Here is a 17,202-nt window from a genome sequence, read left to right as displayed (position 1 = left end):
ATTTTTCTCTTCGATGGATATGTATGGCGGGTCAAAATAGATATAGAGGCCGATATCAGACCGTGTGCGTCGATGTTTTTCAAGTCAAATAGAACGTGTGAATACCCTCCAGGAGTTGTTGCATATGGAAGTCCCTTGACCTGGAAAGGGTAGACAAAAGATTCGAAAGCGGCTTTACAATCGATCGACCTGCGGGAATATAGAATAACATTGTCGGTCTAGATGCCACCACGTCACGCCCTCCTCGCCATCTCTTACAACGACTTGCCCATAAACTTTCTCTTTGCAAAACTCAGCCACCACTTGCTGGGCTTGGACTCGTCCTCCTCGTACACCCTAGCCAGTAGTCGTGATGCGAGCTCCTGTCGGACCTGTGCCATGTACAGCTTGAGCTGCTCTGCCTCCTGCCTGTCTTTAGGGGGTTCGTACATCTATACACACACACACACACACATACGTGTCAGCCACCTACAATTCTCAGAGAATCGAGTTGTGTGGGAAAGGCACAGAGGAGAGTGACAAACCTGGTTCAGGGGGAAACCGGGATCACCAGGGATGGCAAAGTTGAGGTCCAGCGCGAGGTTATTCACCTCCTTGCTGGCCTCGCGCAGAGTGGCATTGGGCTTGATCCTCTGCAGGCAGTCGCTGACGAACCAGATGCCGTAGACGAGCAGGCGGTCGGCGGGGCCCTTGATCTCAAAGTTGCGGAAGAAGGTGTTTGCGCGGAAGAGGCGGAGGACCTCGTCGAGGATGTCGTAGCTCTCGCTCTCGATCTCGGGGGACTCGTGCGCGGGAAGAGGCGGGTTCGGGAAGGGCAGGACGTAGGCCGGGCCGCGGGTCTTGGTGCGCAGGGGGAGGAGGGGGAAGTTGCCGATGAGGCGGGGAGGGTTGGGGTCCGAGTTGAAGTCGGAGTTGTAGGCCTTGAGGAGTCGCGGGAGATTGTTAGCGGGTTTGGGCACGGAGGAGTTGACGCTGGCTGGAGGGTGAAAAGAGTCGGGGGGATTTTGGGTCGGGGGACGCTGTCGGCGAGCTTCAGGAGAGCTTCAGGAGAGCTTCAGGCGGATCGGGCGATGACATCTCTTCCCCCGTGACGTCTGGGGATCGGGCTCTGAGGGGGTTTCTGTAGCCTCAGGTAGCAGGGCACAAAGCATCACGTACCGGCATCTTGGAACAGCAATGGCTCGAGGCGGCGATTGAGGCGTGGAAAAGCAGAGCGGCGAGATGATGGTTTGGCGGGGCTCCTCTCCAGCAGCACAGGGCCGAAGCTGTCGTCAACTGGCGGCCAGCTGTGGAGACTCCAGACTTGGGACGCTGAGAAGCAACAGTCATTCATTCCGCCCCCGTGCTTATGTCATCGCTCCTGTGACTATGTCACACCATGCCCCAGCGCGGTGTTGCCACAGCCAGGCAGCACAAGCCACAAACAAGCCCCCCCGCACCGCCACGGCGCATCCGGCTGCCTAAATCACGTGAATTCGCTCACCGGTCGCGCCGCCTGCCTGCCCGAGAGGACGCGCCTCTTGCTGACTCCCGGGCCCTGCGATTGGGAGAGACAACAAACAGAAGCGTTAAAAGCAGACGCAGGTTCGGGCTCTCCTTTGTTGGGCGGCGTGACAAACAACGTGGATTGATCACCACAGAATGGCACCTCGGCGTTTCTCCTGACATTCAGTTGCGCGTTTGCTGAAAGGCCAAGAGGAAACTTGCCGGCGGCTGTCTCACGTCTTACTGGATCCGGACTCCTCATCGTGCAAAAGAAAGCCTCTCTGCCGTTGTCCTTCTCACTCTCACTCCCCCTCTCTCCCTCGTTCACATATTCATCACTGTCGCCCTTATTTCATTGCCCTCGTCTGTTCGCGGCTTCACGCACCGCTGTCAAGTCCCCGGCTTACTCTCCCCTTCACTACCTACTTCTCCAAATTTCTCCTCATCTTGCCTTTGGTGGCTTTTATCCAACGAACCGCCTGCACATCTACCCAAGAAGGAGAGAAAAGGGCAAAGGAATTAAGCAGGGAATAACAAAGGTAGGCAGGCGTGCAGCAGCGCATCTCTCGCTCACTCATCTCGATTTTTTTTTTTTTTCTTTTCGTTTTGCTGGTCGCGTCACCGCGGGGGCGCTTCGTTATTACAGCCAGAGGCGGGCGCTCATCCAAATCGCGATTCACGCATCGAGGCACTGAGATTCTGTCGAGCTCAGCAACCGCGCCATGGCCTTGTATGCCAGCAAAGTGTCACTCCTTTACGCACACCACCTGCTAACGACTCTTTGCAGCTCCATGTTCAGCCAGGGCTCCTTCGTCGCCAAGCTGCGCGGGCTGGTCGACGACATGACCTCATCACCTCGAAGCCCCTCCAAGTCGCCCTCGTCCAGCCCCGAGACGGACAGCGACAAGGTGGTAGAGACGCCGGAGATGACACCGCCGACGACGCAGAGGCCCAGGAAGCTCAAGTCCCCGCCGTCGCAGCCTCAGCCTCGTCCGCCTCTCCCGCCTCGTCCGCCTCGCATCCGCCGCCCCAGGAAGGGCTCCCTCCGTGACATCCTCCGCCAGCACGCCGGCACCGCGCTCTTCATGCGCCCCATCTGCTGGACAGATCTTCACGCCAGCCTGCTCGGGGCGCGCTTCTGTGAGCTGCCCCCTTGCGACACGCCACAGCCTTGCGACCTGCCGGGCCCCACGCCGTCGCAGGGCCACATTCAGCCGTCGGACACAATCACCAGGCTGAGCGAGGCGCTGACGGAGATCCTGACGCCCCTTTCGCCGGTAGCAAAGCCGACTTCCACAGCCGTCAAAGTCATCCTGTCGACGCTGTGGCCGGCGGCGTTTGCCAAATCGCACACGGCACCAGAACTCAACATGTACTATGGCGATAAGGTCTACTTTGACGCCGTCCGTGCCCAGGCGCTATGGAACTTTCCTCCAAACCCTCCCACCTTGTCATCACAAAGCTCTACCGCGACAATAATAGCCCGCCCTTGCGAGTCTCATGGCTCCCTAGCATCAACCACCACAGCCCACTCGCCTGCCAACCTACCGATGCTATGTTATATCGGAAAGCAACAGCTGGCGACAATACGCCAACATCTCTTTCGCGTAGGCACTGGGCCCGATGCCAAGCCCAACATGCCTGTATTACGGCTACAGCGGCTGCGGGCGAAGCAGCTCATCCCCACAGACTCTGACGAAGATGCGCATTTCGTCGGCATTTTCCTGGCCATGGCCCAGCGCCACTTCTACACAACGCCGGTCAAAATCCCCAGAGAGGGATATTGGCCGCCGCGAGAGGGTCGTTGGTCGCCGCGGGAGGGCAAGCCTCCCAGACCCAACTTCCAGGATGTCAAGCTGAGAATCCTGACTCACGACAACGAGACGTGCGAGTTCCTGGTCTATACGGGGTACGTGACGGCCAAGTTCCTCGACCGGTTCTACGACCCCTCCTGCGCTCCGTTGGACGAAGACGGCAACGTTGAGGGGATGAAGATTGAGTTTACTCGCGTGCCCATCTGGCCCATCCTGGGGCTGCGGGAACGACTGGGAAAGGCCCTGGGCGAGGACATTGTGGGCCCGTTTGACCCGAGCAAGATGGAGACGTGGGAGTTTGACGGCCCGAGGCCTGAGCCGAGATCACAGGACTCGGATGCTACCGTTGCTACTGTTCTGACTTCTAAGCGCAAGCGTGGCAGCTCTCCATCCACATCGGGCGAGAGCTCAGAAGAGGAGTCGGATGATGATGATTCTGACTTGCCAGACAAGCGAAGATGCTTGAGTGAAGAGAGCCGTGTTGGCGTTGTGGTATAGAAAAGGGGATGAAAGAGGAAAAAGAAAGAAAGAAGAAGAACATGTTTCTGCAATTGGCGAGCGTGGACGTCGCCACTGGGCGTTGAAGGGACGATGTTATGAAGATGCACGATTCAACGGAATGCTTAGACGGAAGGGGGCCTCATATCAAGACGGACCGGCGCAGGTTCGAGCCAGGTCTTTTGAGTCGGTCGGGTGGTATCTCGTCAGGGATCTTTTTTGGTATTCTCTGGTTTTGTTCGTCAGGGCGGCTTGGCAATGCTCCAAGGCCTCAGTTGTGGCTTGGGATTCATTCATGACAGTCAGAGGGGCTCGTCTACCCGCCCCAATCGAAGTTCGTATCCGTATACTCCATAACGACAGCGAAATGAAAGCGACTTCATTATTCTTGACCATCTCTTGTATGATTCTCCAGATGCTCGCTGGTGGATGAAGAGCAGGCTTGGTATATCCCAGCCGGTGGATGAGTGTCCGGGCGAGGTAATTCAACGACACGCTGGAAGCAACATTGCTGGCAGAGCGTTCAGTGACCCAGCTTGTTCCGGAGATGGTATACAGTCAAGATATTATCGACACGATAGTCTAGTACCACCCGTGTTTCTATTCATCTCCACCTGGATAAATGATCGTGACACATTGCATGCAGGGTGCGCCAAGTGTGTGCGACGGCGGTCCTTGTGAGGCCGGGACTTGGCATCAGATGATTGCTGCATGCATTCGTTCTCAGATTTGCGTCGTTGCACGGCATGGCTGCAGTCTGAGTTTGTAATGTAATGTGTCTTGACCTGTCTTTATACATCGTGGAGAGGCTATTCATTGTCAAAGTCGAGGTGATGTAGCTTAGGTTGTTTGTATGTTCTGGATGGACTGTGCAAGTACCTAGGTAGGTACCTACATCTTGCGAGCATGTGACCTGAGGGTGAGTTAACCAGATCCAGACTTGTCGTCTTTTGCTGTCTGCATTTATGCAGCTCGACTTTGCATCAACACCATCATCGATGAATAGGTAGGTACAACGCCAATGTCAGTCACAGTTGAGACAAAGACAATGGAAGAACCAGAGACCAAGCGGCTGCAGCTCTGCACCACAGCCATAGGCGCCCGTGGCTTGCCGCAACGCAGCTGCACATCCCCAAGCTGCCCTATTCAACGACAAGCCACCATGATCATCACGTCAAAGGAAACCCCCAACCTTCGCTCTGCCAGGCAGCACTCAAGAGCCAATAGTAAGCAATACTATCCTGAAGCCGGTGCCTCCCCGCATCTTGCATCTCGTGCCTGGACTGACCTCCCGCAGCCCACTAGCTAGTCGAGCCACACACACGGATAAAAAAAGGATTGACCTCGGCTCGCAACCCTACTGAAGCTGCTTCCTTGGGCGTATTCGACTGCCTTTCATACATCTTCATCCTTCATTCTGACATGTGCTTTGGGGAGAACTCACGACATTTTGACAGCTCAGCTCGGGAACCAACGGCCCCGGTGACCTGCCCAACCCAACCACCCCCCCTGTCAACGTTACAACCACAACCGTCCACCCCGCATTCTCTTCTTCTACTACCCCACGGGGAAAATGGGACAGACACGATTCTAGAGGCCATCGTTCGCTCTTCTAGGCAGCTCGCAACATGTCCAAAGAGCGGGGTGAAGAGCAGAGAGCTCACGGAAGCAGCAACAAGGCCGAAGGGTTCAATGCATATCGCTTATTGCCCAGCATGGAGCTCCACCTGAGAAACGGGCACGAGACCGCACAAAAGAGGCGGCAACCGTTGGAAAAGAAGGCCCGTCCGTTCAAAAGGGCAGATAGTATGCAGTGTAGCCCTCCCTTCTTCTCCCGGCTTGGCTTGGCAATAGTTTGATTTCTTCTCCCCTCCCTCCCGTGTCTCGGCGGACCGCTTCTCTTTCGAATACGCAATGGCTCTGTCTCTTTTCAGCACATGAGCTGGTGCTTCCTGGGTTCAGCTGGGGAAACACAAGGCCCCAATTCGCCAAGTCGTCCGCATCTGAAGGCTGCCGGAGAGGGGTGGAGAAGGTCTATGCGCTCGTGCGCAGACTATCCGAAGAGTAGAAGGGAGGGCCGATGCTAAGGGTTGCGTGAAGGGCTCTTTTTTTTGTCTTTCTCGAGGATGCCAGATGGCTGGCTGCTGGCAACTGCCTGGCTCGCGCGAACCCATGCAGAGTTGTGCAGATGAGCGCCTCTCACTGCTATGCAGCTGGGCTATAAAAGGTTCCGGGCTCCTTGAGTTGTCTGGTTAGTTGATCACTCGAGCCTTCTTCTTCTCCATCTCTCCAGCATAGTTGAGTCTTCAACATGAAGCTGTTCAAGACTCTCCCGGCCCTCTTGGGCTTCTCGTCCTTGGCCGTGGCAGCCCCAACGCCAGAAAAGATTGAGAACATCGAGGCTCGATCCCCAGTCAGCGTCCAGCTGGCCTCTGGCACCGTGGTCGGCACCTCCCTAGCGGGCATCGACACCTTCAACGGAATCCCCTTCGCCGACCCCCCTGTGGGCAACCTGAGGCTGGCGCCTCCTCGAAAGCTGTCCAAGAACCTGGGCACTTTCACGACCCCCTTGCTTGCTCCCGCCTGCCCTCAGATGTTCCTCTCCACAGACTCGTCCAACATTCTCTTCAACCTCCTGGGCAGCTTCCTGCAGCTGCCGTTCCTGCAGACCATCACCGGTCAGGAAGACTGCCTGAACATCTCTGTCCAGCGGCCCAAGGGGACCAAGGCGGGGGACAAGTTGCCTGTCGCCTTTTGGATATACGGCGGAGGCTTCGAGCTCGGCGCCACCCTCACGTACGACGGCACCAGCCTCCTATCCTCGGCCGTCGCCCAGGGCCAGCCCTTCATCTACGTGGCCGTCAACTACCGCGTCGCCGGCTTCGGCTTCCTGGGCGGCGCCGAGATCCTGCGCAACGGCAGCGCGAACCTCGGGCTGCTGGACCAGCGCATGGGCCTGCAGTGGGTGGCGGACAACATCGCGGCCTTTGGCGGCGACCCGGACAAGGTGACCATCTGGGGCGAGTCCGCGGGCGCCATGTCCGTCTACGACCAGATGGTGCTGTACGGCGGCAACGCCACGTACAACGGCAAGCCCCTGTTCCGCGGCGCCATCATGAACTCTGGCACGGCCGTGCCCGCCGAGCGCGTCGACTCGCCCAAGGCGCAGGCCATCTACGACAACGTCGTGAAAAAGGCCGGGTGCAGCGCCTCCGCCGACTCGCTGGCGTGCCTCCGCCAGGTGCCCTACAGCAAGTTCCTCGCCGCCGTCAACGCCGCGCCGGGCATCCTGTCCTACAGCTCCCTGGGGCTGTCCTACCTGCCGCGCCCGGACGGCGTCGTCCTCCCGGACAGCCCCGAAGCGCTCCTGCAGCAGGGCAGGTACCACGCCGTGCCCATGATTGCCGGCGACCAGGAGGACGAGGGCACGCTCTTCTCCATCTTCCAAAGCGACGTCAACAGCACGCCGAGCCTCGTGACCTGGCTCTCGGAGTACATGTTTTCCCAGGCGACGCGCGCGCAGCTGACGCAGCTCGTCAACACCTACGACACGGCCATCTCCAGCGGCAGCCCCTTTCGCACGAGCATCCTCAACGAGCTCTACCCGGGCTTCAAGCGCACGGCGGCCGTCCTCGGCGACCTGGCCTTTACCCTGACCCGCCGCCTGGTCCTCACCGAAGCCGCGCGCCAGAATCCCAGCGTGCCCATCTGGTCATATCTCTCGTCGTACGACTACGGGACGCCATTCCTGGGGACCTTTCACGCGTCGGACATTTTGCAGGTGTTTTACGGCCTGTTGCCCAACAATGCCATGCGGAGCTCAAGGACATATATATTCAACTTCATCTACAATCTCGATCCGAACGTCGGCGTCAAGGGGTTCGCCAATTGGCCCAAGTGGACGGCGCAAGGTCGGCAGCTCATGTGGTTCGAGACGGGGGACGCGAATAGTTTGCTCAAGGACGACTTTCGGGATGATAGTTTTCAGTGGATTGCGAACAATTCTGCTGTCTTGAGGGTGTGAGCGGATTTTTTTTCTTTTTGGTTTGATCGGTTTGTGGAAAAAGATGGGCGTTTTGGGTTAGGAGTTTTGGTCTGAGTTGCTTTGACTCTGAGGGTTATTATGAAAGGCATCTTATGTATATCGGTACATTGTATGAAATGTTTGATGGATTGAGAAAGGATGGTAGGGTAAAAATGATATATGAACATATGTAAGTTGGAAAAGCCTGACTGCTGCGTCATCTCATCTGGATACAAGCTCGTTGGCAACAAACAAACATCGCGAGTGCTATGCGTAGACATGATGCTGCGTTTCCTTCATTTATACATTGTGACGCCTGGAGTGACCCATAAAATAGTGAGATGGTATCAGAAAAGGAGTCAACCAAGGTCATTTGAAAAGCCATTTATTTCATTTTCAAACCAACCGTGGGCCGTGCCTCACAGTTGCTTGTATATATACACTATGGTCTTGATTGCCCATACTTGAAAACTCCTCGTCACCCAAGGAAGTATTTCTCAACAACACAAGTTCAAAAGTATCCATTCTCCGACAGCCACTGCTTGAGCGCCTCGGAATCGCGCTTCTTGTACGCAGCCCGCCCCCTGATCCTGTCCTTGGCCGTCTCCAGCGTCCGGTCAAAGCTGTGAGTGTCCTTGTCCTTGAAGAACTGCTCAATGTCGTCCAGCACGGCGGCGTCGGTGAACGTCTTGAGGCTCAGGCCGATGAAGCGGTCGACGACAATGGGGTTGCCCAGCTTGGCCACGGCGAGCTCCCAGTTGCTCTTCAAAAACTCCCACTGCAGGGTGCGGCCGACGGGGTGGGCGGCTAGGTTGCCGCCGAGGACGTGCATGTCGGCGGCCGGGACGGCGTTGTGGGGGGGAGCCGTGTTGAAGTTGAAGGGGATGAGGTTGTTCTTGACAATGTCGGCGTCGTCGACGGTCGACAGGGCGGCCAGGGCAATGAGCTTGCCGTCAATGGACTTGGTGGTGAACCACTCCTTCTTGAGCACCTCGACGTTCTTGGCCGCGTTGTCGTCCAGGCCGGCGCGCCAGACGGCGCCTCGGAGAGACGGGTGGATGGCGTTGGCTTCCGGGTTCTCGACCCAAGCGTTGAATCGCTTGATGGCCTCTGCCTTGACTCTGTTTGACGGTTTAATACAAAGGCTTCTTCTATAACGATAAAGAAAAGGGGGGGGGGGGGGGGGGGGGCAAAACTTACTCGGGATGATCCGCAGCGACAGCGGCGGCAATGAGGTCCTTGCGGAGAATGCCGCCAAGGTAGTTCTCGCCCTCGGGGAACTCCCAGCCAACCTGCTTCACCTTTTCGTCCATCAGCTTGACGGCAAAGTTGTTGAGACCCTTCTTAATTTCCTTGTCCTCCCCAAAGACGGACTTGAGGTCGCCGATGCAGCCCAGGATCTGGCTCCAGACAAGAGGGTGCTCCTCCTTCTGGAAGCCCTGCAAAAAGGTCAGCAGGGCCGAGGCGGAGCTGTTGCCGGCAAAGGCGAGATCCGCCGTCGAGCCGATAATGGCAATCTTGTCCTCGGTGCTGAGCTTGTCGAGCTGGCTGCTCAGCTTGGCCAGGCGGGCCGGGGGATAGGCGACACGGTAGAAGCCGGTCGCGCCGCTGTTGAGCTTGTAGAAGTCGGTGTCGATGTCGTCAATGATGTCCTCCTTCTTGGTCAGGGACAGGGCAGAAACGCCAGGCTCGCCCTTCTTGCCAGCCAGGCCCAGGGGAACCCACCAGGTGGTGGTGTCGTCCTCGGGCTTGACGTCGCCGGTAGACAGGAATCGGGACTGCTTGATGGCCAGCTTGCCGGGCTCCTCGGAAACGGTCAGGACCGGGTGGCCAATCTTGGAGATCCAGGGGTGCATGATCTGGTTAATGTCCTTGCCGGAAGCCTCGGCCAGGGCATCCCAGAGAGCCTTGGTCTTGGCGTTGCCGTAGGCGTGGGCCTTGAGGTAGTTGGAGACGCCCTTGAGGAAGGTCTCGACGCCGAGGTGGTTGGCGAGCATGCGGATGGCAGAGCATCCCTTGAGGTAGCTGATGTGGTCGAAGATCTGGTTGACGTCGAGGGCGTCGCGGACGGGGACGTGGATGGGGTGGCTGGCGCGGATGCCGTCGAGGCGGAAAGCGTTCTCCATGCCCTCGCTGACGAACTGGGCCCAGACCTGCCAGTCAGGGTGCAGGTGGTCGACGGCGTGCCATCCAACCCAGGTAGCGAAGCCCTCGTTAAGCCACAGCTCATCCCACCAGTCCATGGTCACGAGGTTGCCGAACCACTGGTGAGCGAGCTCGTGGGCAACGACGTAGGCGACGGCGTTCTTGAACCGGGCATCCGACGTCTTCTCGTCAAAGAGCACCTGGGTGGTGCGGTAGGTGACGAGGCCCCAGTTCTCCATGGCGCCGTGCGTGAACTCGTGGACGGCGAGCAGGTCCGACTTGGGCAGGGGGTAGTCAATGTCGAAGATCTCGGAGAAGTAGTCAATGATCTTGGGGGCGTGCTCGAGAGCCCAGCGGCCCTGCTCCTTGAGGCCGCGGGTGGTGTAGACGCGGACGGGGATCTGCTTGCCGTTGTACTTGCGGTCGGTCAGCTGCTCAATGTACTCAAAGTCGCCGACAGCCCAGGCCAGGAGGTAGGAGCTCATGAGGGGCGAGGTCTCAAAGGACACGAGGTGCCAGCCCTCCTTGGTGGGCTTGGTCTCCTTGACGGGCATGTTGCTCAGGGCGACCTGGTCGACGGGGATCTCAATCTCAAAGTCGTAGGTGGCCTTGAGGTTGGGCTCGTCGAAGCAGGGGAAGGCCCGGCGGGCGTCGCACGACTCAAACTGGGTGCTGAGCATGTAGTGCCACTCGTCGTCGCGGGGGACCGAGGCGGCCGGGGTGGCGGCGGGCTTGTACTTGCTGCGGTAGAAGCCGGCCATCTCGTTGTTGATGATGCCCTCGAACTCGATGACGACCGAGGCCTTGCTGGCGACGGGGATCTCGGCGTCAAAGGCGACGGTGGCGCGCTGGGCCTTTGCGTCGTACGAGACGTTGGACGACTGCCATGACTGCTCGGACTTTGTGTGGTCGAGGGTGACCTTTGCGTTGAGCAGCTTGAGCTCGAGAGCGTTGACGACGAGTTCCTTGGTGGGCTTGACGACTTCGGACTGGATGCTGCGATGGGTCAGATGATGCTGAGCCGAGCGAGATGGTAGAGCAGAAGCTGGAGCTCCAACTTACGTCACAGTGCCCTTGTAGGTCCACGCCTTGAAGTCGAGATCGCGCAGCGACAGGACGTAGTGCGAGGGCTTGATGTTGTCGGGGAGGACGTCGCGGTCGGCCATTTTGTGCGGATTGTTTGCTCTGGCGTGTGCAGAGCAGGATCGAGAGGGTATCAAAGGGAGAAGAAAGCTGGAGAGAGGAGAGAGAGAGAGGAGAAGGAGGGGCAGGTTAGCTTTATGAACGGAGCTGCGATGATGATATGAGGCAAGGAATTGCCGGAACAGGAAAGTCGAGAGTCAATCGAACGAGGGGGAGAAGAAAAGGAAGAAGAAGAATGTGTGGTAGGATTAAGTTGCTGTTACTTGTGCCGAGCAGCAGGAATGAATTGGTTCAAGTAATGGAAACTTGCTGAAGCTTTTCGTCTGGGCACTTTTTTCGTGTCGAGTTTGCCGCTTTGAGCCGTTGGCCGCTGCGGGGCAGCCCAAGCAAAGCCTCAATGGTGGGGTTTGAGCAAAAGTGCCAGGCAAAAGGGTCGAGACAGCAACAGACGACGAACGGGCCAATTGCTCAAACGGAAAAAACAAGGCCGTTGAGGGCGTCTTTTCGAAGAAGCTGGGAGGTGGGCAATCATTGTTTGCAGCCAGCCTGCAGCTCCGGAAGACGGCGCAACGAGGCGTTTGTCGATGAATGGGCATGAATGGGATGAATGGCGGCGCGCTTGGCAATGGGATGGATGGATGGATGAATGGATGGATGGGGGGGAAAACGTTGGGAGGGTGGGAAATCAATGAAGTCTGGACATGCAATGGGATGAGATGTGGACATACCTCCGAGAGCCAGATGCCAGACCCAGAGACCGGGACCGAGATCGAGATAGTTGAGGCCAGAAGGACACCGAGGAAAAAGACCGAGAAGATGACGATGAAGCCGAGAGAATTCGAGACGAGAGAGACGGTGATCGAGTCGACGATGACAGAGGCCGAGACAAGGCTGACGCCGACCAGCAGCTATTAGTACCATGGAACCGCCACGGCTGCAGTCCCAATCCAAGTCCCAACCTTCCTCTTCTTCCTGCTCCTCCTCCTCCTGCTCCTCCCATCTTCATCTTCATCTTCATCATCATCATCACCTCGGCGCTCACCAGCCGCCTCGCCACCGAACCCTTCATCACCCCACTCATAACACACAGAAGCAAGACCTTTGTCAACTCAGGTCAGATGAAACAAAAGGCCAATATCCCAATTCCTCAACACATGGCCAAGAAAGGCCAAAGGGATCATTCAATCGATAGAATTCGCAAAGACGCCTTTTCAACGAATGACAAAAGACAAATCGTCCAGATTTCGGTTCAGACTTTAAAAAGGTGGAATATGCTCACAAAAGCGCAAACCCGCGCTCCTCCAATCGGATGTAATAACTGAAGGGGAAAGAAAAAGCAGGGTCCAGAAGTCCAGCGTTCTCGGCTCTGGTTTCCGCTCCACTTGATATTTGATGACACCTCTAGGTGGTGATACCTCTACTACCTAGTAGTAGTACCTCCCTAGGCAAGTACCTAATCTCGCCCTGCCAATTGAATTGAGCCATAGTCCTAGAGTTCCATCGGTATAGATACCTACTACCTAGGTACCTACCCAGTACTCGTAGTGTTACAGCGTTGCCATCCATCAACCAGCACTTTTGTTAGTCCGAGGTCACACAAACCAGGTACATGCACGAGGCTACAGGAACAGAAAAGCAAAAAATAACCCTCGAGTTCTCGAAAGCGCACATTGTCATTCTTAGTTGGCCAGCTACAGGAAGCTACCGCCCAAACCACACAAAGAAGAGAGAGGCCAAACCAGCTGATATGTCCCTCCACAAACCCGCCCATGACAACAACAACAACAACAACAACAACAGCCGGGCACCCCAAGGGATATATGTATATAAAATAATACACCTGGGCAATTGAATGAACCCCCAGACATGGCAAGAACGGAATTGTTTGTCCTCCAACAACAAAAAATCAAAAAGCTCGCATAAACAGATATGTATGTATGCTGCGCTGAGAAGAGATAAAAGAAAAGAACAAGACTCCTCCTCCATCAGAAACAACATGAACGCTGTTGAGCCCCCCCAGCTCATACCCAGAAATGACTCCCTCGGTTCGAATCGAATCGGTATCACGATAACAATAACCACTGGGGTTGGATAAGGAGATACAGAGGAAATGAAGAGATGTAGAGTGTCCCATAAAACGCCGGTTTGTGGATGAACTTGTTAAAAAGTCCCCGTGTCTGAAATCCACCAGAGAAAAGGACAAGTGAAATGACAAAAGAAACAAAAAGGTTGAGAAAGGGAGAAAGGACGCGAGGTCCCAAGAGCCCACCGGCATCAATGTGATATGGCTCATGTTCAGCCATCACCAAACTTGGCCTAAGCATCTCCATCTTCCTGCTGGGCCTTGGCCGCAACCATATCCCACCAGGGCGCATGTGCCGCTCGGTCGACCGCGCCCACCTTGTCCAGCAGGTCGGACATCTCGCGCACCTTCTCCACAAACTCGGACAACCCAAGGCTGGCCAGCTTCTCGCCCGCCGTGTTCGCGGCCTTGACCTTTTCGCTGGCCGAGCCCGACTGCAGGCGAGCCAAGATGTTGCCCCGTAGACGGGTGAGGAGAAGGCGCAGGACCGGATCCCGCGGCTCCGTCCTTCGCTGGGCCATCTCGCGACTCGCCGTCAACACCTTGGTCACCAGCGCCCGCAGGTGAGTCTTGGTGGGAGCGGGCATGGAGCGGCCCGCCTCCAGAGCGGCCATGGTGCCGTCGACGGCCGTTTCTACAGAGGCATGGTTGGCCTCGAGCACGGCCATGACGCGGGCCGCCTCCGTCTTCCATGCCGACCGCACATCGCGCTTGAGGAGGTTCTTGCACTGCAGCAAGACGGCGCCCACGGTGATGATGCGCTGCACCATCGTCGACACCTGGTTGATGCGGGCCTGGTCGAGGCGCAGCATCTCGGGGATCTGCTCGGGGCCAACCGGCGTGGGCTGCGTAAAGACGTCCACCAGCATCTGGGCATAAATCTTGGATGCTGTCGGCCGCGACTTGGGGTGGTTGATGCCCTCAACGTCGCGCTTGTGCACCTCGGCCATGACCTTGTCCCTGGCCGACCTCCAAGCCGCCTCGGCAACTGGCAGGTTGTCCTGTTCGTCTCCCAGCTCCTCAGCGAATCGTTTGGCCTCGTAGGGGACGGCTGATTCGATGAGCTGCGGCGCCGCAATCTTGAGCAGGTAGTTGATGTAATCGCAGAGCATGACGTCGACGAACCGGTCCAGGGCCTCGATGCGGTCAATCACGCTGCCGTCGCCCAGCTTGTTCTGAACCAGGTCCTTGACCTGGTCGTCGCGGAAAGGCGCGCACAGCTTGGGCAACAGCGACGCCATGGCGGAAAAGAACTTTTCGTACGAAAAGCTGCCCATCTCAAACTGCTTCTGCGCAATGTCTACGTCCAATATCTCCCCAATCAGGTTGTACATGGGGTTGCCCTCCTTCAACGGTCGCTGCAGCTTGTCCTTGATGTGACTCGCCCTGAGCATGAATATCCGGAAGTTTGCTTCATCCGAGGCGTCTCCCATGGCCGCCCTCATCTGGACATAGAGAGGTCGAGAAAAGGCAGCCTGCTGCTCCACGTATTCCTCGGCCGGGATCTGGTACTCCTTGTTGATGGCAAGCTCGTGCACGACGACGCGGTTGTCCGGAATGAGCCCGTGCAGGCCGGGCTTGACGGTCGTCGCCCTGGCCTGGCTCTTGCTGGCCGGCGTCGATGGCGGCGTCAGGAGCTGAGAGTCGGACGAGACGAAGTCGCTGGCCGTGGTCTGAGCGTCTCCCGACACGCTGTCGCTGTCGGCAACGCGAGGTTTGGTGTCGCCAGCCTGCTTCTTGGCCTTGCGTGCTTTCCTCGCCTCTCTGATGGCTTGCATGAAGAGCTTCTTGCCCCTTTCCGCGCCCGCCAACCTCTTGATCCGCACAATCAGCATCGTCTGGCTGTCTTCAATGCTCTTGCGATAGAGCGCCGCCGCTGCGTCGTCTGATGACTCCTTGACGGTGTGGTATATGGCGTCCAGTTCCACCATCTGCATCAGCATGACCTCGATGAGAGCATTCGAGTCCCTGGATTTCCAGGCGATGAATGCGTTATAGAAGACCGAGTAGGCCTGCTGAAGCGTCGTCTGCAATGAAGGCGGCATCGTGTACCGGTTGGCCGGCGTCAGCCAGGTCAGGATGTTCTCAAAGGATATCAACACGTCCTTTGCCTTGTCCACTAAATCTTGCAGCTGGGGGTTGTTCAGTTCGGTGGCGGGCAGTCGATGGCGGCTCAGCTGCGCTTCCACCTCCCTGTCCTCCGCCGATTCGTCCATGTTGTTGAGGACCTGGTCGGGATGACCGAGGATGAGGAAGGCACTAAGGAACGTGCGAACCGCAGCCATCTCCTCGACAGAGCCCGGTTCGCCTTCTTGGAGACCGCAGATCCGGAGAAGCCGGGCAGTTACGAGAAGCACCTTTTCCTGAGCAAGCAGCTCGACAACAGTATCAAATGAAGTATCCCTGATGCCGTCTACACTCAGGCCGAGAGCGTGGAAGTCCTGCAGAATCTTCTTCCTCATACACCCGCGCCACCACGTCTGGATCTTGGTGGCTGCCTCTTCGTCGCTCATCTTCGTTTGCGGCAGCGTTTCCGCAGACTTCTTGGCGACGACGCTCAGTCCTCTGGTACGCTTGACTGCCGTCTTGTTTCGAAGCTCCTCGCGCCGCCTCTGCGCCTCGGCCATGCGCTCCTCCATCTGCGCCTTCATCTTGGCAATCTCCTGCTCGCGCCGCTCCTTGGTCGACTCGGCGATCTGCTTGGCCTTCTTGACCTCTTCGGCGCAGCTGGCCACAATCTCGGCCAGGTTGCGCTGCCGCGCCTGCTGCGCAGCCAGCGCGCGCTCCTCGGACGTCGTCTGGCCCCGGGGCGCCGCCTTGGCCAGGGCAGCCCTCAGGCGCACCTTTTCGGCGTGCGCGGCCCTGTCGGCCAGCCGGGCTCGGCGGTCTTCTAGAAAGTTTGTGCGTCGGACGTGCTGGGCGACGTATTTGCTCTGGTCGCCATCGCGGCGGCTGGAGGGCTGGATGGAGGAGCAGCGGGAGTGGGCGGAGGAGAAGGAGTTGCGGCGGGACGAGGCGGCCGAGTCTCTGCGGCGAGCCTGCGAGGGTCGGTAGAAGCGGGCGGCGATGCGCGGCGGGGGCGTGAAGATGCGTCTGTCGCCGTCGTGCAAGTCTTCCTCGACGGACGGCATGGCGAGGTCAAAGTCCATGTCCATGTCGATGCCGAGGTTGTCGTCTGAGAATGCGCAGTCGGAGTCGTCCAAGTTGTCCACGCGCCCCGTGAAGTCGGCGGAATGGCGACGCATGGCGTCTGCCTTGCCGGTTTCGTTCATGATGAGTTGTGTGCAAAATCGTGGTTGTGATGGTGTTTGCAGTCGTAGGTTGATGGCAGGTCGATGGCCGGTTGCGGTCGACAGCACGAAACGTAAGCTGGGGAACTTATCGGCACCTCTAGCTCGTTGGTGCTGTTTTTGGGGGGGGACCCTAGAATGTAGTCGGTCTAGGGAGAAATCTGTGGAAGCGATGCGCAGCTGTGGCGTCTGATTCCGTCGGGGAAAGCAGGCAGTCGATGTGCCCAGACGAGGCTTGGTGGCATGTGGCGGCGCGGTGCCTTGCCTTTGCCTTGCGTGAGGTATGTATGCAGGTGTGCGTGAGTGTGTGTAGGGTGTCAAATCAAGGGTGTGTCGCCTTGGCCTTGATTTCGCACGTCGATCGAAGCCCTCGGGAAAAAAACTAGCCAGCCTGTCTTGCCGGGCTAGGGGGGGGGGAGAGAGGTAATGCTGGAGCACAGAAAAAAGAAGGAAAGAAAGGCAGCCTTCTGCTGACGAACAAAGAGAAGAGAAGAGAAGCGAAGATGAAAGAGCGAGAGGGGAGAACGAGAGAGAAATCCGAGGCGTCACAGCCGAGAGGGCGCGCACGTCGTTAGTTGGTCACCTTGGGTGGTATCAGAAGTGAGAGAATGGCCCCCCCGGACTTGTTTCGAAGGAGGGAAATCGACAGGCTTGGTGAGGCGGCGATGACGGATGACTGATCCGGGCGGACCAGAAGCGGAAAGGCGGTGTTGCAGCTGC

The 17,202-nt window shown here is 57.6% G+C and overlaps 5 protein-coding genes across 5 annotated transcripts; 2 read left to right on the top strand and 3 right to left on the bottom strand.

Moving 5' to 3' along the window:
- Positions 1 to 254: 254 nt before the first annotated feature.
- On the bottom strand, positions 255 to 926 carry TRIREDRAFT_63102 (uncharacterized protein; the record flags this gene model as incomplete). Its single annotated transcript, XM_006965986.1, has 2 exons — positions 255 to 431; positions 525 to 926. Coding segments are annotated over 2 exons (579 nt in total), but the record flags the coding sequence as incomplete, so codon positions are not given.
- A 1,401-nt stretch (positions 927 to 2,327) lies between these two features.
- On the top strand, positions 2,328 to 3,797 carry TRIREDRAFT_63011 (uncharacterized protein; the record flags this gene model as incomplete). The annotated part of the gene is made up of 1 exon (XM_006966111.1): positions 2,328 to 3,797. One exon carries the CDS (start codon positions 2,328 to 2,330, stop codon positions 3,795 to 3,797), a length of 1,470 nt encoding a protein of 489 aa, XP_006966173.1.
- Positions 3,798 to 6,108: 2,311 nt separating this feature from the next.
- TRIREDRAFT_78828 (uncharacterized protein) lies at positions 6,109 to 7,821 on the top strand (the record flags this gene model as incomplete). Its single annotated transcript, XM_006966110.1, has 1 exon — positions 6,109 to 7,821. The coding sequence occupies one exon, from the start codon at positions 6,109 to 6,111 to the stop codon at positions 7,819 to 7,821; it is 1,713 nt and encodes a 570-aa protein (XP_006966172.1).
- A 511-nt stretch (positions 7,822 to 8,332) lies between these two features.
- Positions 8,333 to 11,132, bottom strand: TRIREDRAFT_4308 (aminopeptidase N; the record flags this gene model as incomplete). Its single annotated transcript, XM_006965848.1, has 3 exons — positions 8,333 to 8,942; positions 9,022 to 10,962; positions 11,029 to 11,132. 3 exons carry the CDS (start codon positions 11,130 to 11,132, stop codon positions 8,333 to 8,335), a joined length of 2,655 nt encoding a protein of 884 aa, XP_006965910.1.
- A 2,143-nt stretch (positions 11,133 to 13,275) lies between these two features.
- TRIREDRAFT_78823 (uncharacterized protein) lies at positions 13,276 to 16,323 on the bottom strand (the record flags this gene model as incomplete). Its single annotated transcript, XM_006965985.1, has 1 exon — positions 13,276 to 16,323. The coding sequence occupies one exon, from the start codon at positions 16,321 to 16,323 to the stop codon at positions 13,426 to 13,428; it is 2,898 nt and encodes a 965-aa protein (XP_006966047.1). The 3' UTR covers positions 13,276 to 13,425.
- Between the last annotated feature and the right edge of the window lie 879 nt (positions 16,324 to 17,202).

Source organism: Trichoderma reesei (genome assembly GCF_000167675.1).
Source record: "Trichoderma reesei QM6a unplaced genomic scaffold TRIREscaffold_11, whole genome shotgun sequence".
Classification (NCBI taxonomy): domain Eukaryota; kingdom Fungi; phylum Ascomycota; class Sordariomycetes; order Hypocreales; family Hypocreaceae; genus Trichoderma; species Trichoderma reesei.
The sequence above is the reverse complement of the archived record's forward strand: the minus strand, read 5'-3'. Positions and strand labels throughout refer to the sequence as shown.